Source organism: Heteronotia binoei, chromosome 5 (genome assembly GCF_032191835.1).
Source record: "Heteronotia binoei isolate CCM8104 ecotype False Entrance Well chromosome 5, APGP_CSIRO_Hbin_v1, whole genome shotgun sequence".
Lineage (NCBI taxonomy): Eukaryota > Metazoa > Chordata > Lepidosauria > Squamata > Gekkonidae > Heteronotia > Heteronotia binoei.
The window spans coordinates 24527899-24553668 of record NC_083227.1 but is presented as its reverse complement, the minus strand read 5'-3'; the positions used below and the strand labels follow the sequence as shown (position 1 = coordinate 24553668).

The window sequence follows — 25770 nt, the reverse complement described above, 5'->3', positions numbered from 1 at the left end:
ACAATCCTGCCAAAACTTGGTCTTATCGATAACCCATATCCTTGACTTCAAAGTCCTGTGAAATCTTTCAGCAACTGCTGCCTTAAATGCATAGTTGGTCACAAAATGAAGCACACCGTGCTTTTAACTTGCTGTTCTTATTCAAAATTCTTTCCTGCAATCTGTCTGCAATTTGTGCGGAATACAGCCCCTACAAAAAAACTGTTCAAAAGGCCTTGAACACCTCTGCCCGCCCACCCCCATCTTCAGTGCAACAGCCCATGCATACTTAGACAAAATATCCACCGCTGGCAAAATGTTATCTGTGACCCCGGTGGTATTTAGACAGTTGTTGCATATCCACTAAATCTCCTTGGCATTGGTAATCCACAACAGTGACAACTATTTCCATCCTTTTAAAAAGAACGCTTGTGTCAAGATGACTCTTGCCGTTATTATACTGAAGTACTTTCACTTTCCTGAGTCTCTGCTTCGCTTTGCTGCTATCTCTATGTAACAGTTACCATATTCCTTTTTGCCTGGTCTCAAGAGTTACCAAGGTCACTCTTGCCTGATTATGTGCACACATGCGAATGGGCCTGAGAAAGACTTGGCGGGAAGGGACTGCTGCTTTCCGCTTTCCTTTGAAAATGTAACGGTTCAAGCTAGGGCTATAAGAGGGCAAAAAGCAAAGCCAGTTTTTGCAAGGCCTATCCTGCCCATTCTTGGACTGTCATGTATCAATAAATAGCTATTCATGGAATGGACTGTTTGTGATCACTGAACTGCTAGGGTTTTGACATCTTGCCTCCTTATGCAGGGTATAAGCATCCTGATATATAAGCTTTCACATCCTTTTACTCAGGATTTTATCTCTCTAAGAGGCTTCTCAAAACAAGGGTTCCACCCCCTTAAACTCCCTGCATCCCTTGGATTATAATAAATCTCTTCTAATATGCCTTCAAGAGAAGTAATACTGTGCGCTCATAGTTACATGCAAAGAAACAGTATTTTATTAGGGTGATAATATACAAAGCATATTTTTATTAGCAAGAATTTGCACCCCCCATCCCTTGCTGTCATTTTTAATGGAATATAATATACTACTCATTCAAAAGATTTCTTCTCTGTGTGGGTTCTTAGATGCCTTTGAAGATGGCTGTTCTGACTGAACCCCTTTCCACACTCTGAGCATTCAAAAGGTTTCTCCCCTGTATGGGTTTTTTGATGCTTCTGAAGAGTGCCACGCTGACTGAATGTCTTTCCACACTCTGAGCATTCAAAAGGTTTCTCCCCTGTATGGATTCTCTGATGCTGTTGAAGAGTGACATACTGACTGAATTTATTTCCACACGCTAAGCATTCAAAAGGTTTCTCCCCTGTGTGGATTCTCTGATGCTTCTGAAGACAGAAATTCCTACTGAATTTCTTTCCACACACTGCACATTCAAAAGGTTTTTCTCCTGTGTGTGTTTTTAGATGCTGTTGCAGTTGGGAACTCCTACTGCATTTCTTCCCACACTCTGAGCATTCAAAAGGTTTCTCCCCTGTGTGGGTGCTGTAATGATGTTGAAGAGTGACATACTGACTGAAACTCTTTCCACATGCTGAGCATTCAAAAGGTTTCTCCCCTGTGTGGCTTCTCTGATGATGCTGAAGACTGACATACTGACTGAATCTCTTTCCACACTCTGAGCATTCATAAGGTTTCTCCCCTGTGTGGATTCTCAGATGCTGCTGAAGAGTGACATAATAACTGAATCTCTTTCCACATTCTGAGCATTCAAAAGGTTTCTCCCCTGTATGAGTTCTTTGATGCTGTTGAAGACAGAAATTCCTACTGAACTTCTTCCCACACTCTGAACATTCAAAAGGTTTTTCCCCTGTGTGAGTTCTTTGGTGCAAAAGTAGCTCAGATCTATACTTGAAATACTTTCCACACGGAAAGCACTTATGTGTCTTCCCATCGGGGAAACCCTTACCATTCTCTGAGCAGATAAATGGCTCCTCTCCTGAGGCTGCAACCCTATGAACACTTTCCCAAGAGTAATACCCATTGAATAAAATTGGGTTTACTTCTGAGTCGACTAGTTCAGGATTAATCCCTGAATGAACTATCTGGTGTTGAATATCTGGTGTTTTCTCTGAGAACCTCCTGCTGCTGTCTGAACAACTATACATGTTTTCTCCTGTATGGATTCTTTGGTGTCTAATGAGCTCTTCTTCACAAAGGAAGCTCTTTCTACACTGCAGACATTTATGGACCTTTCCCAAATCCTTTTGCAAATGGATATTATATTGAGTTTCATCTGAAACGTTTAGTCCACACTCCAAACCTGCGCTTGTTTCCTTCACCATTGGAATTACTTCACAGAAATCCTCTTCTTGGGAAGGAAGAAGTTTATCTCTTGTCTCCTCTGTGTGGCTTCCCTCCTGCTTCTGTGGTCCATCTTGATCCCTGAAGTTACATTCAGACTCTTGATTCGTGTCTTCTTCTGGTGAGAACCCCTGAAGTTCCCCAACCATCTCTTCAACATCACCTGCTGGAATAAAGAGAAAGGTCCAATCACCACTCACACAAGAAGCCAAGCCACCAATCACGAAATATTCAACCCTGATTAATGAGTGTGGATTTCGTATTCTGAACCACCAGTCACAACCTTCCCTGACCAGACCTCCACTAGAGCTGGTTTTACATCCTGACTAGCCCTCCCCTCCCCCAAACTCCCTGGGTGTACCTTAAGGACAAAGGTAGCAAAGATCTGTTCCTCTGCTCTTCACATTTGCCTTGCCAGGAGGTCATTGGGATTGGATGAACATCTGGAGCAGAGGTCCATCAGTGGCTATTAGCCACAGCATATTGTTGGAACTCTCTGTCTGGGGCAAGTGATGCTCTGTATCTTGGTGTTTGGGAGGGGCAACAGTGTGAGAGCTTCTGGTGTCCTGGCCCCATTGATGGATCTCCTGATGACACTTGGTTTTTTTGGCCACTGTGTGTGTCACACAGACTGGATGGGCCATTGCCTGATCCAACATGGCTTCTCTTATGTTCTTATGATCAATACAAAAAGCGATTGTGATTTCTAGTCCAGGGACTGTACAGAGTTTCCTTCCAGGTGTGGTGAGAAAGAAGAGGAGCTGGTCTTCATACTCAGAAAACACATGCAGGGTAGGGGGAGAAATCAGGATCTCACCAAGCAAACCCCACAGTTCTAAGAAAACTCCCATAGTTTTTGGAAGGGAATTCCACTGGGAGGAGAGGCTTGGAGACATGTAACTGACCACAGTAGGAAAGGGTTGATGGGCCTTTGATTAATCCAGCAAAGCTGTTCTTAAATAAACACTTCACCTTTCCCTGGAATATCCAGTATGTAAACATACTACCGCCTCTAAAGCAGGGGTGTCAAATATGTGGCCTGGAGACCGTATCAGGCCCCCAGAGGGCTCCTGTCAGACCCCCGAGCAACTGGCTGTTGTCTGCTTTCTTCTCCCTCTCCCTTGATTCCTTCTGCATCACAGCTTGCTTTGCCAGGCTCGCTCAATTGCACAGCAGAGCTACTGAGTCAAGCCTCTCTTCCTTCTGTTGGCTGAGGCTCCTCCCCCTCCTGGTCCCCTAGAGAAGGAAGGAAAATCCCAGTTCCCTGGATTGCAGAGAGCACCATTAAGACCAACAAGTGCTAATGTTTTAAACATGTTTTAAGTTTTTTAATGAGCTCTTTCCTTCCTTCTGTGTCCACTACCTGGCATTACATTTTGTGACATGCATGGCCTGGCCCAACGAAGTCTCATTTATGTCAGATCCGGCTCTCAGAACAAATGAGTTTGATACCTTTGCTCTAAAGGCAATAAAAGAGTCACAACTAGGCTCAGGCCCAGGAAGAATTCCCAAGATCTCAGGCCCCAAAAGGCCTCCCCTTCCTACTTTATAATTCTACTCAGCCAAGAGTGGCTAAGAAGTGAAACAGAAATCCACCATGGCTACTCTTTGCCCAGTCCCTTGATAGAATGATGACGCATACTCACTCGCAGCTGGCTCACTTGGGAAGGAAATATTGTGCTGAGATCTTCTTGAGAAACACTCCACTATCTCCACTGTAGTCTCTCTTGCATCCCGACCTTCTTTGGGAGAGAAAGGTAGAAAGGAGGAGGGAGAGTGACACAAAGTGACAACACCCACTGTCAACATTCCCCTGGCGCCCTCTGGAGGAGTTCACGGGATAAGAGTCAAGTGTCACAGAAATCTGAAATGTGTTGGCAGCATTTATAACCCACTGAGGCTCATAGGAACCTGGTGCTTCTCTTCCAACCTCTGAGGACCCTGGCTGTCCCCACCCCCCCAGGCTGGAGGTCTCAGAAATGAAAGGGGGCTGGGTTACATCACCCGTTTGCCTCCCTTCCCAGCTGGATGCTTGTGGGCTCCCACACACTCTCTCTCTCTCTCTCTGCCTGCAGCCCTCACCAGCGCCAGCCTCACCCCCCCCCCCGACCTCCATGTGTGGCCTCCTTTTATCCTGTGACTCCCGCTCCTCCTCCCCTCTCAAGGCCCTCCTCCCTTCGCCCCCACCCCCCTCTTGGAGAGCCAGTTTGGTGTAGTGGTTAAGTGTGCGGACTCTTATCTGGGAGAACCGGGTTTGATTCCCCACTCCTCCACTTGCAGCTGCTGGAATGGCCTTGGGTCAGCCATAGCTCTGGCAGAGGTTGTCCTTGAAAGGGCAGGTGTTGGGAGAGCCCTCTCCAGCCCCACCCACCTCACAGGGTGTCTGTCGTGAGGGAGGAAGGTAAAGGAGATTGTGAGCCGCTCTGAGACTCTTCGGAGTGGAGGGTGGGATATAAATCCAATATCATCTTCTTCTTCTTCTCTCTTAAGGTAGGACACTGTGGGGGAGGTGCCTAGCATGCATTCCTGCTCTCCGGCCCCTGTGGGAGCGGAGGACCTGGCTGGCTCGTTTTGGGCACAGCCCTTGGCAGGCCTCCGTGCTTCGCGTCTTCTCTGGGGCCTGGGCCTCTCGTCGGCCCCCTCCACCCGATGCTATGGCAACGAGCCAGCATCTCTGGGCCTGGGGCTGCGCCCTGCAAGCTCCCGGGTTGGCTGGCCTCCACAGCGGCCGCTTCCAGCCAGGTAGGAGGTTTCTCAGTGTGGGATGGGGGACCTTGCTTTTGGGCTGCCAGAAGGGTCGGGGGTCTGTTGGCCGCGGGGGGAGGGGTGGGCCTGCCCGGGCTGGTTGGGACACCCACCTTGGCTCTCACAACGCTGGCCACAGTTGCCCGTGGATCAGCCCCATGGGTTGGGTTGCTCCACCACACTATGCTGCACACTTTTTTTGCTGCCACCCCAACTCCTGGAGTCCCCCAACCAGGGGTGAGTACAGGACCAAGACTCACAATGACATCCTGCCAGGGCTTTTTTTTTTTTCGTAGCAGGAACTCCTTTGCACATGAGCCCACACACCCCTGATGTTGCCAATCCTCCAAGAGCTCACAGAGCTCTTCTTACAGGGCCTACTGCAAGCTCCAGGAGGATTGGCGACATCAGGGGTGTGTGGGCTCATGTGCAACGGAGTTCCTACAACAAAAAAAGCCCTGCATACTGCTGATCAATATTGTCATTCCTGCACCATCTCAGTGGCAGTGATTCGTACCTTTGGCACCGATGAAAGATCCTTACCTAGAGAGACTGCACTCCCAAGATTGTCCAGCATGACTTCCACGTAGAGAGCTCTTTGGCCCGGATCGAGCAGGGCCCACTCAGCCTCAGTGAAATACACAGCCACATCCTCAATGGAAACTGGAGACTGAAAGAAAATGTTTTCTTTATGAGAGATTGTGCCAGGCAAGACTGTACACTGGATAGGGGCATTTTGGAAGGGTGCAGGATCAGAGCATTTTTTTGTAGCAGAAACTCCTTTGCATATTAGGTCACACACCCCTGATGGAGCCAATCCTTCTGGAGCTTACAATAGGCCCTGTACTAAGGCCCCTGGAAACTCTTGGAGGATTGGCTACCTCAGGGGTGTGTGACCTAATATGCAAAGGAGCTTCCACTACAAAAAAAGCCCTGGGCCAGAGCTTGGCAGGGATAAAGGGAGTGGTGTTCAGAGCCTGTCTTTCTTGGACACCTTAGAAGCAAACACAGGAGCAAAAGCCCTCCTAAGAAAGAAGGGGAGACTCCGGCTGTCCACTGCTCATCTCCCCTACCTGGACTGCAGGGGCAATGGCCTGTTCCACTCCTCCACAAAGATGATGGGTTGACACCATCTCTTCACTGCCTGTGAGGGAGAGAATGTTGGAAGAAAAGGTGTTAGCCTAGGTAAAGGTAGTCCCCTGTGCAAGCATTGAGTCATTACTGACCCATGGGGTGACATCACATCACAATGTTTTCACGGAAGACTTTTTACGGGGTGGTTTGCCATTGCCTTCCCCAGTCATCTACGCTTTCCCCCCAGCAAGCTGGGTACTCATTTTACTGACTTCGAAAGGATGGAAGGCTGAGTCAACCTTGAGTCGGCTACCTGAAAACCCAGCTTCCACCAGGGATCGAACTCAGGTTGTGAGCAGAGCTTAGGACTGCAGTGCTGCAGCTTTAACACTCTGCACCACGGGGCTCTTGGGCCTTCTCAAGAGGGACCTTAACCCAGAGCGGTGGCAGCAATTGAGGCATGACAGGACATCTTATCGTATTCCTGTCATCCTTGCTCATCAAGCCCCACTTGCTTGGTCTTCAGAGATTCTCTCATCTCAATTATACTTTTATCCTTCTCAGCTGGAAAGAAGCAAGGCCGAATCCTAGAATCCCAGCTTCCACCGGGATCAAACTCCGGTTGTGAGCAGAGCTTGGACTGCAGTACTGCAGCTTTACCACTGCACCACGGGGCTCTTTTTAGATGTGGCATAGTGCATCTGAAAACGTGAGGGTAATATCAAGGGTTTGCTAAAGCACGTTTAGGTTTTCGGCAGAATGAGACATCAACATGACATCACGTACACCCCTTGACCATCCTCCAAAGTTCCCAGGAGTGCCTGGTCAACTTTTCTTTTTGAGTCCCTCTGATGGAAGGTAGGCAAGATAGGAATATTTTAAGTCAAGTGAATGAGAAGGGAATTGCCCTCCACAAATGCGTATAATTCCACCTTCAAGTGAGTGACCGCTTGCACTGAGTTGCAGAAGTCCACTTCTGTGTTGTGTGCAGAAAAGTATTTCCTTTTCTCCTCTCCTGAGCCTTCTATCCAACAACTTCACAATGGGCCCAAATCTGGGCACAAGGCAGCCTTACCACATGAGAAGGCATCTTGGGCAGGCTCCTGGGCTTGTGCCCTTTGCTGTTCCTCCCAGGGAGACCCTTCCTCCTCAGAGAACTTTGCTTCCATCTTCACAAATGGTCCCCACATCTGAAACAGCAGTGAGAGAGATGGGCAAGAGGAGAAATGCTAAAGACCAAGGAGACAAATCCTACCCCATTAACCCTCACCCCTGCATCACAGCTGCTCCAACCACAACAAGAATCAGGGTTGGGGTTTGTATCAACCATGGTCAAGTGTCTGGAGGGATACATATCAGGCAGGGAAGCCTTACTCTAAGGTTGAGCATCACACCTTGAAGCCCCCTCACCTGCTCTGCCTGCCTCTTCTCCTCGGCCTGACTCAGGAGGAAACCTTCAGCCAGGGCCACTGCCTGGGAACTGGTCTCCGGCCCACATCCTCTGACCCAGCTCTCCAGTTCCAGGGGCAGGACAGCCAGGAACTGCTCCAGGATCACCAGGTCCATGATCTGCTTCTTGGTGTGCCTTTCTGGCTTTAGCCAGCGATTGCAAAGTAAATGGAGCTGGCTGCAAACGTCTCGGGGCCCAGCAGCTTCATGGTAACAGAATTGCCGGAAATACTGGCGGTGATCCTCTGAGATCCCAGTGTCCTGATGCAGGGTCTCTGGCACAGCTCTTTCCCACAATTCAACATCACTCCCCACCTGGATGGGATGGAGGTCTTTCCTCAATCTTTTCCCAATTCCTGATCTTTCTGGATCCTGCTCTTCCATCTTCCTTCCCTTCTATTGGGTCACCTCCAACCGCAAATGTATTACTTTATTTGGTATGAAGAGAGAAAGAAATATATTACAAAGGCAGAAAGGAACCTAAAGAGGACGGAGCTACATCACTGACCCTGGTCAAGACACACCTGGGATTACCCAGTTGAATTAGGAGGAGTGTCCTTGTTGTACTTTACAGATCAGGGTTAATGTAATTGTGTTATATCAAGCTTTTTAAGATATGCTTGCTTGGTCCTTTAGGAAACCAAATTGTCCCTGAGAACAAGGTTCAGTGCACCTTTAAGACCAACAAAGCTTTCTTCAAAGTAGAAGTTTTATTCAAAGTATAAGCTTTTGCGTGCATTTACACCTCTTCAGAAGTGTGTGTACAGATGAAAGCTTATATCTTGAATAGAACTTTATCAGTCATAAAGGGGCCACTGGACTCAAACTTGGTCCTGTTGCTTCAGACCAACACGGCTAAAAGTTTGGTCTCTGATGACAGGGCATCTTTTTTTAGGGGAAGGGCCATGGCTCAGTGGAAGAGACTCTGCTTGGCATGCAGAAGGTCCCAGGTTCAATCCCCAGCATCTCCAGTTGAAAGGACCAGGCAGTAGGTGATGGGAAAGTCCTCAGTCTGAGACCCTGGAGAGCCGCTGCCAGTCTGAGTATACAATACGGTTTCAAACAATTTTATTAGTAACATATGGTAATAAATTTCAATTTCTTACTTCATTAATAATTACTTTTTTAAAATCTATCCCATATATTACTTTCTACCCACCCCTCCCCCCGTTACTTGACCCCCGCCGGTGTTATATACCGTACTTAAAATCTTCATATTAAAGGTACCCTTAATTAATAAGAACCAAAATTAATATCCTCCTCCCTCTTGTATTTAGTCATTATCAAAAATTGTCCAATGTCCTTTTATTTTCCACTCTTTTTCTACGTATCTTCTGAACTTTTTCCACTCCATCTTAAATACTTCCAAATCATAGTCTCTTAAGGTCCTTGTTAACTTGTCCATGTCATGACTTTTACAATCCAATCCCATTTCTCTGGTATTTTTTCTTGCTTCCACAACAGCGCATACAATGTCCTAGCAGCTGAGAGCAAGTACCAAATTAAAGTTCTAACTTTATTTGGAAATTTTTCCATTTGTAATCCCACCAGTCTGAGTATACAATACAGACTTCGATGGACCAAGAGTCTGATTCAGTATAAGACAGTTTCATAAGATTCAGTATAAGACAGCTTCATAAGATTGTAAGCCACTCTGCGACTCCTTTGGCTAACTAAGGGAAGGGTATAATCCCAATCTCTTCCTTCCTTGCTTCCAGTTAGTTTGGCCACCCCTGGGCTAGTTAGGAATTCAGATGGGCGAGGAGGGATTATAGGTGAGGTGGGATTAAAGCTGTTGGTAAAATCTGTGAACTGCAGTAAATTAGTATATGAGAACTGAGTTTGAGTCTAGTGGCATCTTTAAGACCAACAACGTTAAATTCTAGGTATAAGCAAGAATCGGTATATCAGGTATACCTTGAATAAAATTGTTGGTCTTAAAGGTATTACTGAACTCAAAGTTGGTTCTGCTGCTTCAGATCAACAGGCCTACCCACCTGAATCTATGACTGTGTCCTTGTGTTACTCCCTTGTTGTCCTTGAAAGGGCAGCTTCTGTCAGAGCTCTCTCAGCCCCACCTACCTCACAGGGTGTCTGTTGTGGGGGAAGAAGATGAAGGAGATCGTAAGCCGCTCTCTGATTCAGAGAGAAGGGCGGGGTATACATCTACAGTCTTCTTCTGGATGTGGGCAAGCTGAGATCAGGACCCAGCTCTCCCCCTCCCCCTTTCACAGGGGAGTTGCCTTGCACTGTGACTCATGAGCATTGGTGGTGATTCCATGGCAACTGATTTTTAAGAAAAATCTCCCTCTCCTCTGCGGGGGGCCCCTCAGATACCAGCTAGCAGTCCCAAACCCACACTGCCATCTCATCAGGGTCTTAGGATGGGGCTGTGGTCGATTCCCATTCAGATAAGAGTCTCTGCCATCCCCCTTTTTGCTTATGGACAACCCCCCCCTCTACCTTCTCCTCCCTAATTAAAATGACAAGCAACAGAACTCTAGTTTCATCCATTGCTCTTTCTTTTTGTATTTAATGGCACTGATTATATATCCCCCTCACCCAATCCCACTTATGGAGTAGATCAAAACTGAGGTCAGAGATCTCCCAGAATTATAACTCGTCGTCAGAATACAGAAATCAGTTCTCCCAAGGAAAAATGCCTGCGTTGGAGGATTGGCTCTATGGTATTATCCTCCAGTGAGCTCCCTCCCCAGGCTTCACCCCCCCCCCATCACAAATGTTCAGGAATTTGAGGCTGGTAGTCTGACCTGAAGGTTGAACCAGATCCAACAGGTTGAAATTAAATCAAAACAGTGAACATGATATTGGATTTATATCCCAACCTCCACTGAATCTCAAGAGTCTCAGAGCAGTTTACAATCTCCTTTATCTTCTTCCCCCACAGACACCCTGTGAAGTAGGTGGTGCTAAGACAGCTCTCACAGCAGTTGTCCTTTCAAGGACAGCTCTTTGAGAGCTATGGCTGACCCAAGGCCATTCCAGCAGCTGCAAGTGGAGGAGTGGGGAATCAAACCCGGTTCTCCCAGATAAGAGTCCGCACACTTAATCACTACACTAAACTGGCTCTCCTGTTCCCTTAGGAGATGGTAGGCTTTCTTTCTTTGAAAGTTTTTTTTTTTTTTTTTTTTACAGAGAATGGCCCTTTGACAGCAATGCTGATTCTATCAACTTCAGCAGTTCATGAGAGGGAGGGCAGGAAGGGTTGCATCAGTACTTAGTTCTCATAGCCCCTTCTTACATGCCCAGGGAAACACTTTGGGGCCAGTTTTGCCAGGGATCTGGGAACTTTTTTTTTTGCTATCTTCTGGGCCTGAAGCAGATATCACTGGGGGGATTGTGTGTGTTTGTGGATTTCCTGCAATGTGCAGTCAGGAGGTTGGACTAAATACGGTAATCCTGGAGGTCCATTCCACCTCTACGATTCTAATTTGCCATCCAGGAGTTGGCAAGTGTATGACTCATAGCCAATGTTCCCTCTAAGCTGCAGAGACTTGTGAGCAAAAATTCTACTTGGTGAGCTACTGGCATTAAAGTTATGAGCTACTGAATAAATTATTGTGCTCTGGGGTCATCCTTCCTGAGCAAAGAAAGATGCGCGAGGAGGCTAAAAATCTGTGAACTAGTTCACACTAACTCAGCTTAACAGGGAATACTGCTCATAGCAGCATCTCTGTTTTTGAGAATTAAAACGACAAGCAACTGAACGTCAGCTTCATACACTGATTTTTTTCTTGCACCTACACAGGTTATCCCTCCCCTTCCACCTTATTTACACAATGAAGGAAACCCAATGCTGACAGCAGCATTCCTCTCTTCCAAGATCTAATGCTACCCCGCCCACCCCCACCCCCGACCTACTTGCAAGTAAACCTTCCCTGGGTCCGGCTGCAAAGCTTTCCCCCGCCGTTCAGGATCAAAGCTGTCCTGTCTTTCGGCAATTCAGCAGCAACCCACCGCCCCCCAGCGGAAGAGCCTTTGTTCTTTTAGCCCCCCTCCTTGCTCGGCCTCTCTAGCAAAGAGCTTTGTCCCTTTAACCCTTTCAGTGCCGGACACAAATTAAACATTCCCCCCCCCCCACCATCCATCTTGTTTCCAGCTCCCGACCCAGATGGACGGACCGGACTTCAACCAGGCCGGCTGAAAGGGTTAATGGAAGCAAGCTCTTTGCTAGAGAGGCCGAACAAGGAAGGGGCCCAAAAGAAGAAAGGCTCTTCCACTGCATTGGAGGGGAGGGGTGCAGAAGATTAAGCTAGAGACCCGCAGCAGCGGAGGAAAAGCCGTGCAGTCGGATCCAGAGAAGGATTACTTGGAAGTAGGTCTGGGGTCGGGGAAGGTATTAGATCTTGGGAGAGAGGGCTGCTGCTGTCAGCATCGACTTTTCTCCACTATGTAAATAGGTGGTGGTGGGGGGGACATAATCAGTGTCTTTAAACACAAGAAAATTCAGTGCACGAAACTGGTGTTCAGTTGCTGGTCGTTTTAATTCTGCAAAACAAGATGCTGCTATTCAGTCATAGGTTCTATGAAGGGGAGGGACAGTGGCTCAGTGGGAGAGCATCTGCTTGGTAAGCAGAAGGCCCCAGGTTCAATCCCTGGCATCTCCAAAAAAGGGTCCAGGCAAATAGGCATGAAAAACCTCAGCTTGAGACCCTGGAGAGCCGCTGCCAGTCTGAGAAGACAATACTGACTTTGATGGACCAAGGGTCTGATTCAGTATAAGGCAGCTTCATATGTTCATATGTTCAAGAAAGGTTGAAGGAGCTGGGGATGTTTAACCTGGAGAGGAGGCAGCTGAGAGGTGATGTGATCACCATCTTCAAGTACTTGAAGGGCTGTCATATAGAGAATGGGGTGGAATTATTTTCTGTGGCCCCAGAAGGTAGGACCAGAACCAATGGGTTGAAATTAAATCAAAAGAGTTTCCGGCTCAACATTAGGAAGAACTTCCTGACAGTTAGAGCGGTTCCTCAGTGGAACAGGCTTCCTCAGGAGGTGGTGGGCTCTCCTTCCTTGGAGGTTTTTAAACAATGCTAGATGGCCATCTGACAGCAATGAAGATCCTTTGAATTTAGGGAGAGGTATTTGTGAGTTTCCTGCATTGTGCAGGGGGTTGGACTAGATGACCCTGGAGGTCCCTTCCAGTTCTATTATTCTAGTGTTATCAACTCCTGGATGGCAAATTTCTAAATCGGGGTGGCCAGACTTGCTTAACATAAGAGCCACGTAGAATAAATGTCAGATATTCATGAGCCGCAAGACATGAACGTCAAATGTTTGAGAACTGCAAGGAAGGAAAATAGATGGGGGAAAGTGGAGAGAGAGAAGTGGAAAGAAAGCACCTTTAACTTTCAATGCCGCAGGCTTGGCTTGGAGAAGTGATTTAAAGAGAGAAATGCCTTCTCCAAGCTGGGGGCAGCCGTTTTGGTCTGAAGCAGCAGAACCAAGTTTGAGTCCAGTGACACCTTTAAGACCCAACAGAATTTCATTCAAGGTGTAAGCTTTTGTGTGTACACACACTTCTTGAATAAAACTGTGTTGGTCTTAAAAGTGCAACTGAACTCAAATTTTGTTCTTAGGGACTATTCAGTTTCCAAAAGGATCAACCAAGCATATCTTAAAAAGCTTGATATCATATGTAATATAACACCATGACATTAATCCTTCCTGACTCACAAACTACAATAAGGATGCCCCTCCTGATTCAGCAGGACAATTGTGGGTGTGTCTTGTGATGTAGCTCCATCCTCTTTAGGTTCCCTTTCTTTTTCTCTCTTCATAACAAGTAAGTAAAGTCATCTTTTTGCAGTTGGAGGATGAAGAGGATGGAGATGAAAGAGCAGGACCCAGAAGGACCAGGAATTGGCAAGAAATCAAGGAAGGACCCCCATCCCATCCAGGCAGGGATTGGTGTTGAATTCCGGGAAAGAGCTGTGCCAGAGATCCTGCATCAGGACACTGGGAACTTGGATGAACACCGCCAGCACTTCCGGAAGTTCTGCTACCATGAAACTGCTGGGCCCCGAGAGGTTTGCAGCCAGCTCCACAGACTTTGTAACCACTGGCTGAAGCCAGAGAAGCACACCAAGAAGCAGATCCTGGACCTGGTGATCCTGGAGCAGTTCCTGTCCATCCTGCCTCTGGAGATAGAGAGCTGGGTCAGAGGATGCGGGCCGGAGACCAGTTCCCAGGCGGTGGCCCTGGCTGAAGGTTTCCTTCTGAGTCAGGCAGAGGAGAAGAGGCAGGCAGAGCAGGTGTGGGAGATTCAAGCTTTGTTCTTTGACCTTAGCCTGAGGCCTCTCTGCCCACTATATTTCTCACCAGGCACTTGACCAGGATTAATAGAAAACCATGATCCTGATAGATTGATTGATGTGATTTCTGTCTTGGCGTTCCCACCAAAGTGGGCTCAGAGCAGGTGATTCTTGCTGCTGTGGTTGAAGCAGCACTATTGATTGATGCAGGGGTGAGGAATTTGGCAAAATTAATCTCCTTGGTCTTTAGCATTCCTCCTCTTACCTGTGTCTCTTACTGCTGTTTCAGATGTGGGGACCGTCTGTGAAGATGGAAGTGAAGTTCTCTGAGGAGGAAGGATCTCCTTCAGAGGAAGAGCAGAAGTCGCAAACCCAGGAGCATGCCCATGATACGCTCTCATGCGGTAGGATTTGGGTACATTGGGAAGTTGCTGGATAAAAGCTTCAGGACAGGAGAAAAAGGAAATACTTCTGCACAAGACACAGAGTGACTTCTGGGACTCAGTGCCATAGGATGTAATGGTGGCCACTCACTTGAAGGGGGAATTATAGAAATTCATGGGAGGACAATTAGAACATAAGAATATAAGAGAAGGAACATCGGATCAGGCTGATGGTCCATCCAGTCCAACATTAGAACATAAGAACATAAGAGAAGCCATGTTGGATCAGGCCAATGGCCCATCCAGTCCAACACTCTGTGTCACACAGTGGCAACAAAATTTATACATACACACATACTGTGGCTAATAGCCACTGATGGACCTCTGCTCCATATTTTTATCTAAACCCCTCTTGAAGGTGGCTATGCTTGTGGCCGCCACCACCTCCTGTGGCAGTGAATTCCACATGTTAATCACCCTTTGGGTGAAGAAGTACTTCCTTTTATCCGTTTTAACCTGGCTGCTCAGCAATTTCATCGAATGCCCACGAGTTCTTGTATTGTGAGAAAGGGAGAAAAGTACTTCTTTCTCTACTTTCTCCATCCCATGCATTATCTTGTAAACCTCTATCATGTCACCCCGCAGTCGACGTTTCTCCAAGCTAAAGAGTCCCAAGCGTTTCAACCTTTCTTCATAGGGAAAGTGTTCCAGCCCTTTAATCATTCTAGTTGCCCTTTTCTGGACTTTCTCCAATGCTATAATATCCTTTTTGAGGTGCAGCGACCAGAACTGCACACAGTACTCCAAATGAGACCGCACCATCGATTTATACAGGGGCATTATGATACTGGCTGATTTGTTTTCAATTCCCTTCCTAATAATTCCCAGCATGGCATTGGCCTTTTTTATTGCAAACGCACACGTGTCTTGACAATTTCAGTGAGTTATCTACCACGACCCCAAGATCTCTCTCTTGGTCAGTCTCTGCCAGTTCACACCCCATCAACTTGTATTTGTAGCTGGGATTCTTGGCCCCAATGTGCATTACTTTTCACGTGGCCACATTGAACCGCATCTGCCACGTTGACGCCCACTCACCCAGCCTCAACAGATCCCTTTGGAGTTCCTCACAATCCTCTCTGGTTCTCACCACCCTGAACAATTTAGTGTCATCCGCAAACTTGGCCACTTCACTGCTCACTCCCAACTCTAAATCATTTCTGAACAAGTTAAAGAGCACGGGACCCAGTACCGAGCCCTGCAGCACCCCAGTGCTTACCTTCCTCCACTGCGAAGACTGCCCATTTATACTCACTCTCTGCTTCCTATTACTCAGCCAGTTTTTGATCCACAAGAGGACCTGTCCTTTTACTCCATGACTCTCAAGCTTTCTAAGGAGTCTTTGATGAGGAACTTTATCAAAAGCTTTCTGGAAGTCAAGGTAAACAACATCTATCGGGTCTCCTTTGTCCACATGTTTGTTCACCCCCTCAAAGAAATGTAACAGGTTAGTGAGGCAAGATCTTCCCTTGCAGAACCCATGCTGAGTCTTCCTCAATAACCCGTGTTCATCAGTGTGCCTACTCATTCTGTCCTTGATAATGGTTTCTACCAACTTTCCCGTTATTGAAGTCAGACTGACAGGCCTGTAATTTCCCGGATCTCCTCTGGAACCGTTTTTAAAGATGGGGGTGACATTTGCTACCTTCCAGTCCTCAGGAACGGAGGCAGATTTCAATGAAAGATTACAGATTTTTGTTAGAAGATCCACAAGTTCAATTTTGAGTTCTTTCAGAACTCTGGGACGTATGCCATCCGGACCCGGTGACTTATTAGTTTTTAATTTGTCTATCAGTTGTAGGACCTCCTCTTTTGTCACCTCAATCTGACTCAGGTCTTTCAACACCCCTTCCAAAATTAGTGGTTCTGGGGCGGGCAAAAAGTTCTCGTCTTCCACAGTGAAGACGGAGGCAAAAAATTCATTCAGCTTCTCAGCCATTTCCCTATCCTCCTTCAGTAATCCTTTTACCCCATGTTCATCCAAGGGCCCCACTGCCTCCCTGGCTGGTTTCCTACTTCTAATATATTTGAAGAAATTTTTATTGTTGGTCTTTATGTTTTTTGCAATATGCTCCTCATAGTCCCTTTTTGCCTGCCTGATCACAGTCTTGCATTTGATTTGCCACAGCCTGTGTTCCCTTTTACTAATCTCACTTGGACTGGTTTTCCACCGCTTAAAGGAGTCCTTCTTACCTTTTACAGCTTCCATTACATTGTTTGTTAACCATGCAGGCCTTTTCTTATGCTCGTTTGTGCCTTTCCTAACTTGTGGTATGTATTTTATCTGAGCTTCTAGGATTATAGTTTTAAATAGTGTCCAAGCTTCCCCAAGGTTTTTGACCGTATTTACCTTTCCTTTCAGTTTCCTCCTCACATGCCTCCTCATCTCAGAGAATTTACCCCTTTTAAAGTTAAACGCGGTTGTGGCGGTCTTTTTGGGCAACTCCCTGTTTATACAAACGGTGAAATCAATAACATTATGGTCACTGCTCCCAAGCGGCGCAATCACTTTTACATCTCTCACCAAGTCTTGGGCATTACTTAGGACTAAATCCAGGATCGCCCCACCCCTGGTAGGTTCTGAGACCATCTGCTCCATAGCACAGTCATTGAGAGCATCAAGAAACTCAGTCTCTCTCTCTACCAGAACACATATTGACCCAATCAATCTGCGGGTAGTTAAAATCACCTATTACGACACAGTTTTTACGTTTAGCCGCTATCTTTAAGCCTTCCATCATATTATAGTTGTCCTCTATCTTTTGATTTGGTGGGCGATAACAAACTCCCATAGTTAAATGTCCTTTTGGGCCCTCTATTTCAACCCAAAGCATTTCTAAAAGTGAATCTAATTCTCTGACCTCAGTCTTCCTGGACCGTATATCCTCTCTGACATACAGAGCCACCCCACCTCCAACCCTTCCCTCCCTATCCTTCCGATATAACTTATATCCAGGAATCACCGTATCCCACTGATTCTCCTCATTCCACCAAGTTTCTGAAATTCCCACAATGTCTATGTTTTCTCCCAACACTAAACATTCCATTTCACCAACTTTATTTCGAACACTTCTAGCATTTGCATACAAACATCTATAATTTCCCAGGCAAGCTAGGCCCGCCACCTTCCTCCTGCTGCCTCGAGACTCTGGCAGACAGACCATACTGTTTGTCACCATCACAGTGGACAACTCTGGTCCGTTACCCGGTAGAAAAATAGCAGCCAACCCTTCATCTCTTTGAGACGAGTCCTCCCGAACCAGAGACATTACATCTCCTGTCGGCTTTCCCCCAAGATTTAGTTTAAAAACTGCTCTGCCACCTTTTTGATTTTAAGCGCCAGCAGCCTGGTTCCATCCGGGGACAAGTGGAGACCGTCTCTTTTGTACAGCTCCCTTTTGTTCCAGAAAGCATCCCAGTGCCTAACAAACTTAAACCCTTCCTCCTTACACCATCGTCTCATCCACACATTGAGACTTCTAATTTGTGCCTGTCTCTCCTGCCCTGCACGTGGAACAGGTAGCACTTCCGAGAAGGCTACCTTGGAGGTCCTGGCCTTAAGTCTCCCGCCTAGCAGCCTAAATTTTTCCTCCAGAACCTCACGACTGCATTTCCCCTCATCATTGGTGCCAACATGCACCACGACCACAGGCTCCTCCCCAGCACTGTCTATCAGCCTATCTACTACACGCGTAATGTCCGCTACCTTCGCACCAGGCAGGCAAGTCACCATACGATCAGTACGCGGTTTTGCCACCCAGCTGTCTACTTGTCTAAGGATCGAATCACCAACTACCAAACCCCCCCCTCTCCCCTTGCTCAGGGATGGTTCCTTGGCGCGAAAGGATTCCAGCTCACCAACCGAAGAAGAGGTCCCTTCTGAGGGCGCATTCCCCTTCAGCACGGTGCCCTGTTCCCTCTCGACCCTCATGTTCTCTGGCAGCAACGGGGCTGCTACGTTCAGAGCGGGGCTCATCTAATACGCCCCCGAGAGTCTTCCCCAAGTGCCTAACTGACCGTCTCTGCTTCCCCAGGGCAGTCACCTCGGCCTCAAGGGTACGAACCCGTTCCCTGAGGACCAGGAGCTCCTTGCATCGAGCACACACCCAAGACTTCTGTCCTTTGGGCAGATAGTCGTACATGTGACAGTCAGTGCAAAACACTGGAAAGCCCCCAACCCCCTGCTGGCATTCTATCTTCATTATATATATATATATATATATATATACAGTCCTCTTTAAATGCTGTTTGTTTAAGTGGCTCCCCTTCTGGAGGGTCAACTTACCTTTCCTTAACTTACCTTACTGGGAACTTACCTTATTGGGAGAACAAGGAAATCAGGGATCTGGGTTCCTAGACCTTAGGAAGCCCCCAGGCGAAGAGCCACAGGCCAAGAGCCCTTCAGCTTTGGCAAGGCGCAGCTTAAAATGCAAAGAGGGTGGAGCAGAGGCACTCCTCAGCAATCAGCAGCAATCACTCTCAATTACTCTCAATCTCTTTCACCCTTAGCCCAGTCAAGCAAACAAAGAGCAGTCAACCAAACAAAGAGCAGTTCCCCAGCTATCACACCTCAGAATTTTAGGCAGCCCCACAAACCTCAGAATGAAGTCCTTCAAAACTCAGAAATTCTCAGCAATTTCTCCAGCTGTCTCAGCTATCAAAGCTGCTCTGCTATCAGAGCTGCTCTGCTCCTCTCAGACCTCTGTGAGATGTGCTCTGTGAGATGTGCTCAGCCTTTGGCAAGGCACAGCTTAAAATCTGTAACATTCTGTGTTACAGTGGCCAAAACCCACATACCATCAGGAGGTCCACCAGCAGAGCCAGAACTCCAGAAGCCCTTTCACTGTGGCCCCCCTCCAGCACCAAGAATACAAAGCATCACTGCCCCAGACATAGAATTCCATCTATATCGTGTGGCTAAAAGTCATTCATGGACCTCTGCTCCATATGTTTATCCAATCCCCTACTGAAGCTATCTCTGCTTATAGCTGCTACCACTTCCACATGTTAACTATATATTCCACATGTTAACTATATATTCCTATCTCACGTACCTTCCGTTAGAAGAACACAAGGTGGCTCAAAAAAGAAAAGTTGACTTGGTACTTTTGGGAACTTTGGAGGTGGGGCGATGGGTGAATGTGATGCCACATTGATGCTTCATCGTACTGAATATCTAGACATGATATCAGAGCATCATTAGACACTGTAGAAACCCCTGACGTTACCTTACAGTTTTCAGATGTGCTAATGTCACATCTAGGTTATTGGACAGATTTGATGGTGATGTATTGTTTGACCTCATTTCTGCCCCTCTTTCTCCTGTAATCTGAGATTCAAGAGCATGTGGGAGGGTCCAGCCAGCAGGAGAATGACCCTCTTGGGGTTTTGGCCTGATTGAGCAGGGTCACAGTTTTGAGCTCTGGCGTTCACAGGATAAGTTTCAATTGTCACACAAATATGAAATGTGTACCTTTGTTTACACCCCGCCCCCAAGGTTTATAGAAACCTGGTGCTTCTCTTCCACCTCTCCTTCAAGTTTACTCAAAATCATTACACATTTTCTTGTGTGTACACAAGGCAAGTTTCACAGCCCTGGGAACAGGGTTGCGTGAAGAACGATTCAAAGAAGCAAGCAAAATGTGAAGTCTAGGCTAACACCCTTTCTTCCACAGTTCTCTCCCTCACAGGCAGTGAAGAGATAGTGTCAAACCCTTGTCTTTGTGGAGGAGTGGAAACAGCTGCTTCCCCGGCAGTTCAGGTAGGGGAGATGAGCAGGGGACAGCCTGAGTCCCCCCTCAGGTGGGCTTTTGCTCCTGCGGTTGCTTCTAAGGTGTCTGAGGAAGTGAGGCTGTGAATACTGCTCCCTTTCCCCCTGCAAAGTTGTCCATCCTGCAGTCTCCCAGAATGCCACTTTCTAGAGCAGGGGTGTCAAACATGCAGTCTAGGGGCTGAATCAAGCCCCTGGAGGGTTCCTATCAGGCCCCTGAGCAACTGACTGCTTTCTTCTCCCTCTCTCTTGCTTCCTTCTGCATAACAGCTTGCTTTGCAAGGCTTGCCCAGTCGCACAAGAGCTACAGAGCAAAACCTCTGTTTTCTCTAGGCTTGCCAATCCCCAGGTCCCAGCGGGGTTCTTCCACTTTTCCAGTCTCCTTCCCGCCCCCAGTCAGCTGGCCGGCGGAGGGAAGCCCTGCCCCCAAAGCCACCATGTGATTTTTTTCCCCTCCAGAGGCTCCAGTCTCTGATTAGAATGGCTTCCTCTTGGGATGAGGTGTCTGTGTTACTTGGAAGAAGTTGGCTGCAACTCGTGAGTAGAGAGGCCAAGCCCTCACTTCAGAGTCACCAGAAAACGGGGGGCGGGGAGGAACATCTGCTGAGCACTTCATTATTCCCTATGCGGAGATCGATTCTCATAGGGTATAATGGGAAATTGATCTGGAGGTTTCGGGGGCTCTGGGGGAGCTGTTTTTTGAGGTAGAGGCACCAAATTTTCAGTATAGTATCTAGTGCCTCTCCCCAAAGTACCCCTCCAAGTTTCAAAACGATTGGACCAGGGGGTCCAATTCTATGAGCCCCAAAAGAAGGTGCCCCTATCCTTAATTATTTCTATGGAAGGAAAACATTTAAAAAGGTGTGCTGTCCCTTTAAATGTGATGGCCAGAACTCCCTTGGAGTTCAATTATGCATGTCACACCCTTGTTCCTGGCTCCACCCCCAATGTCTCCTGGCTCCACCCTGAAAGTCTCCTGGCTCCACCCCCACAGTCCCCAGATATTTCTTGAATTGGACTTGGCAACCCTAGTTTTCTCCATCGGCTGAGGATCCTCCCTTGGGGAGGAAGGGGGGAGAGCTTCCTTTGCCAGGCTCTCTCAATCACACAACAGAGCTACTGAGTCAAGCCTCTCTTCCTTTTATTGGCTGAGGCTCCTCCCCCTCCTGGTCCCCTGGGGAAGGAAGGAAAGAGCCAGAGCTTCCTTGTCCAATTCCCTGGATCCCATGAGAGAAATACAAAGAAAGCACCTTTAAGACCAAGGAGTGCTAATGTTTTAAGGGTTTTTTTAAATTAATTTTGTTTGTCTGTATCCTTTATAAAGTTTATATCTCTGCTGCCTAATCTTAAATGGGTACACACATGACCGGGCCTAACATGGCCTTGCCCAACAAGATCTCATTTATGTCAGATCTGGCCCTCATGAGTTCGACACCCCTGAGAATGCAGTTGAGGCTGGTAAGATCACTGATGAGGAAATCTGCTTTTTCTTTCAGTGTCCAGTTTCTGTTGAGGATGTGGCTGTGTATTTCACCAAGGCTGAGTGGGCCCTTCTGGATCCGGGCCAAAGAGCTCTCTATGAGGAAGTCATGCTGGAGAACTATGGGAACATAGCCTCTCTGGGTAAGGATCTTTTGTAGTTCCAAAGGTGTGAATTGTTGCCATTGCAATGATGTGTGAATCAAAATATTGAAGAGTAGTATGTCATTTTGAGGGTAGGCCCTGTACTCACCCCCTCTGGAAGACTCCAGGAGTTGAGGTAACAGTGAAAGAATCTTGCAGCATAGCATGGTAGAATGACCCCTGTGTGTTTCTCCTGCATTGCCCTTTTGAGAGTTTAGGCTCCTCTTTTTCCAGAAAAAAAGGCCCTGGAGTGACCCAACACACCTCGCTGGTCCAGAGGCAATGGCACCCAATATTGTGGCCAGTATGAGAGCCAGGGTGGGTGTCATGGCCTAAGGTGGAGATAGACCTCGGTCACTCTTCTTCCTCTTTTCTTTCTGTCTCCCAAAGAAGACAGGGATGTACAAGATACTGCAGCAGAGACAGACAAAGGGCTGGAGAGTTTCTCAGGAGGATCTCAACAAAATATTTCCTTCCCAAGTGAATCAGCTGTGAGTAAGTATGCCTCATCATTATGTCAAGGGAATGGGCCAAGAATAGCCACGGTGGATTTCTTCTTCACATCTGAGGAACCCTTGGTCAGATAGAATTATAAAGCCTTCTGTGAAAGGAGGGAGAGAAGGCTTTTGAGGCTTCTCTCAAAATTCTCTTTTTAATTGAGATCTTGGGAATTCTTGTGGTTCTTTTAGTCCCTATAAGGGCTACATTGTGTTTAAAAACCAGGTATTCCAGGAAAAGGTGAGGTATTTACTTAAGAAGAGCTTTGCTGGATGAGTCAGACCCCTGTCTACCTTTGCCTGCCATTGTCAGTTACGTGTATCCAGACCTCTCATCCCTCCCCCAGCAACTGGCATCACTTCCAAAAACTATGGGGGGGGGGTGGTTCCCTTAGAACTATGGGGTTCATTCAATGAGATCCTGACTTCTCCCCTTAGCCCAGCAGACATTTGTTACTGGGATCTGAAGGCCAGCTCCTCTTCTTTCTCATTGCACCTGGAAGGAAACTCTGGACAGTCACGTGACTAGAAATCACAAACACTTCTTTGTATTTCACCATCAAAAGACCTGTATGGCAAGGCAAATAGGAAAGGTAGAGGAACAAATCGTTGACACCTTTTTCTTTAAAGTACATTTAGGGAATTTTGGGAAGGGAGAGATAGTTGGAATAAAAAACAGCTCTACTGGAGGGATGGGCCAGAGAAAGGTTGTGACCAGTGGCTCAAGAGACAAAAAGCATACTCATTAATTAAGAGTTCCTGATTGGTGGCTTGGAGTCTTGTGTGAGTGGTGATTGGACCTTCCCCTTTATTCCAGCAGGAGATATCGAGGAGATGGCTGGGAAATTCCAGGCATTCACTTCGGGAAAAGCCAAGCCTGAAGAGGCCAAAGGAAAGTCTGGGAATAGAGATGGACCACAGAGGCAGGAAGGAAACTGCACAGTAAAGAGGAGGGTGAAGACCATTCTTTGCCAAGAGAAGGGCTTCTATGAAAGCCCAGTCCACACCTGTCGCAAATGGAATCATTCAGGGTTGAAGCCATTTATCTGCTCCAGACGTAGAGTGACATCCTCAAATGGAACCAAGGGCAATGTGTGTTTTCCAAATCACAGTATAATGAAGGCATGTAAATGCTGTTATTGTGGAAAGTATTTCAGATACAAACCACAGCTTCTTGTACACCAAAAAATACACAAAGCACAGAAGGCTTTTGAACGCTCAGAGTGTGGAAAGAGATTCAGTGTGAATTCCAGTTATCAAAAGCATCAAAGAACCCACAGAGGAGAGATGCCTTTTGAATGCTCAGAGTGTGGAAAGAGATTCAGTTGGAATGGCAGTCTTCAGCGTCATCTAAAAATCCACACAGGGGAGAAACGTTTTGAATGCTCAGAGTGCGGAAAGAGATTCTATCGTAGTTGCGATCTTCAACGGCATCTAAGAATTCACAGAGGGGAGAAACCTTATGAATGCTTGGAGTGTGGAAGGAGATTCAATCAGAGTGGCAGTCTTCAGCAGCATCAAAGAATCCACAGAGGGGAGAAGCCTTTTGAATGCTCAGAGTGTGGAAAGAGATTCAGTTGGAATGGCAATCTTCGGCATCATCTAAAAATCCACACAGGGGAGAAAGCTTTTGAATGCTCAGAATGTGGGAAGAGATTCAGTCTGAGTTCCAATCTTCAACAGCATCAAAGAACCCACACAGGGGAGAAACCTTTTGAATGCTCAGAATGTAGAAAGAGATTCAGTCTGAGTTCCAGTCTCCAAAAGCATCAACGAACCCATACAGGAGAGAAACCTTTTGAATGCTCAGAGTGTGGAAAGAGATTCACTCGGAGTTGCAATCTTCAACAGCATCAAAGAACCCACACAGGGGAGAAACCTTTTGAATGCTCAGAATGTAGAAAGAGATTCAGTCTGAGTTCCAGTCTCCAAAAGCATCAACGAACCCATACAGGAGAGAAACCTTTTGAATGCTCAGAGTGTCGAAAGAGATTTAGTCTGAGTTCCAATCTTCAAAAGCATCTACGAACCCACACAGGAGAGAAACCTTTTGAATGCTCAGAGTGTGGAAAGAGATTCAGTCTGAGTTCCCATCTTCAAAAGCATCTACGAACCCACACAGGAGAGAAACCTTTTGAATGCTCAGAGTGTGGAAAGAGATTTAGTCAGAGTTGCCATCTTCAGCAGCATCGAAGAATCCACACAGGGGAGAAACCTTTTGAATGCTCAGAGTGTGGAAAGAGATTCACTCAGAGTTCCTATCTTCAAAAGCATCGAAGAACACACACAGGGGAAAACTCTTTTGAATGCTCAGAATGTGGATAGAAGGGGGGGGCGGAGCGTCGCGATAGTATGGCGGACGCAAAATAAGCTAGCTCCGGCTGCCTCCTTCCCCAACCCCTTCAGAAATCAACAATTTCGACTCCGATGTCCACAAAAACTAAAGGCAAAGCCGTCCGGTCTAAAAAGAAACAGGATCTTCAAAAGAAAAGCTCGGTATCGGCGTTTTTTGCACCAGAAAGTGCAACGAAGGTGGGTGGCCCGTTTTCGCGCTCTCCGAACGATTCAAACATGGCGCCCAGCCCGACCACCCCTCAGCCTACCGATGTTACCCATATAAATAATGAAGAAGTGAGACCAACTACCACAAAAGACTTGGAACTTCTAAAGTTGGATATTCACAAATACTTCAATGAGGCGATTGTAGATCACATTAGACCTCTAAAAGAAAAGATCAGCGAGCTTGCAGATGACTTCAATACAACAACGAGCATTGCTGAGCGCTCAGCTGAGCTTGTCTCTTAAAGGAGAAGTAGCCATTTTAAAAAGCAATGAGAGTAAGTTGCAGAACAGATTGGCAATATTGGAAAATAAATGGCGTGCCTTGAACATTAAGCTGCGCGGAATTGAGGAGGGAGCTGAAGAGAAGAAAGACTTATTGATCTTTATTGCAGACTGGCTGAGAGAGACATTTTCACTACCTGATAATCTAGCAGCCAACATAGTTAAAGTGCAGAGACTGGGCGCCATTTCGTTGCAACGCCGCAACTACACCAGGGACATACTGGTACAGTTTGCCAATACCAGAATAAAAGACATTATATTGCAAAAAGCAAGGCAAAAAGATGGAGTTACACACAATGGGAAAAAAATCCTGATTTTATTAGATCTCTCGCCAGAAACACTTGAAAAAAGAAAAAAGCTGAAAATCATCTCCAGCAAACTCCATGCAAGTAATATAAGATTTCGATGGAGCCCGACGTCTGATCTCTTGCTGTATAAACATGGTGCCTTCTTCAAAATTCACGATGCGCAGTCGGGAATTACAGCAATGAACTCTCTTGCTATAAAATACACTGAGGAAGAGGAAGAAGAACTACAAAGAAATTTCAAAGTCTTTGAAGATGAAATGCCAACAGGAGAAGCGACTTAAATAGACATAATGATGCCTAAGCGTTGCTGTTGATAGCGAAAGTTTGCCCATTGAAGGCAGCCCCATTGGGCTTTCACCCTTATTGAATTGTTACGGACCTGTCAA

General features: G+C 46.8%; 3 protein-coding genes across 3 annotated transcripts in view; 1 reads left to right on the top strand and 2 right to left on the bottom strand.

Annotated features, from left to right (window-relative positions):
• LOC132571854 (zinc finger protein ZFP2-like) overlaps positions 1–11542 on the bottom strand; it is a 64466-nt gene extending 52924 nt beyond the window's left edge. The window contains exon 1 of the mRNA XM_060238648.1: positions 11507–11542. The gene's annotated coding sequence lies outside the window, so the exon portion shown is untranslated. The remainder of the gene's footprint in view (positions 1–11506) is intronic.
• The window catches only part of LOC132571162 (zinc finger protein 436-like), an 87019-nt gene continuing 62218 nt past the window's right edge, over positions 970–25770 (bottom strand). Inside the window, exons 3-7 of the mRNA XM_060237840.1 lie at positions 7251–7365; positions 6175–6245; positions 5645–5771; positions 4003–4098; positions 970–2522 (exon numbers count right to left, since the gene is read on the bottom strand). Of these exons, the coding sequence (XP_060093823.1) occupies positions 1087–2522; positions 4003–4098; positions 5645–5771; positions 6175–6245; positions 7251–7365 (1845 nt within the window). The 3' untranslated portion in view covers positions 970–1086. The remainder of the gene's footprint in view (positions 2523–4002; positions 4099–5644; positions 5772–6174; positions 6246–7250; positions 7366–25770) is intronic.
• LOC132570957 (gastrula zinc finger protein XlCGF57.1-like) overlaps positions 23280–25770 on the top strand; it is a 33295-nt gene continuing 30804 nt past the window's right edge. Inside the window, exon 1 of the mRNA XM_060237592.1 lies at positions 23280–24534. Coding sequence (XP_060093575.1) covers positions 23349–24534 — 1186 coding nt within the window. The 5' untranslated portion in view covers positions 23280–23348. The remainder of the gene's footprint in view (positions 24535–25770) is intronic.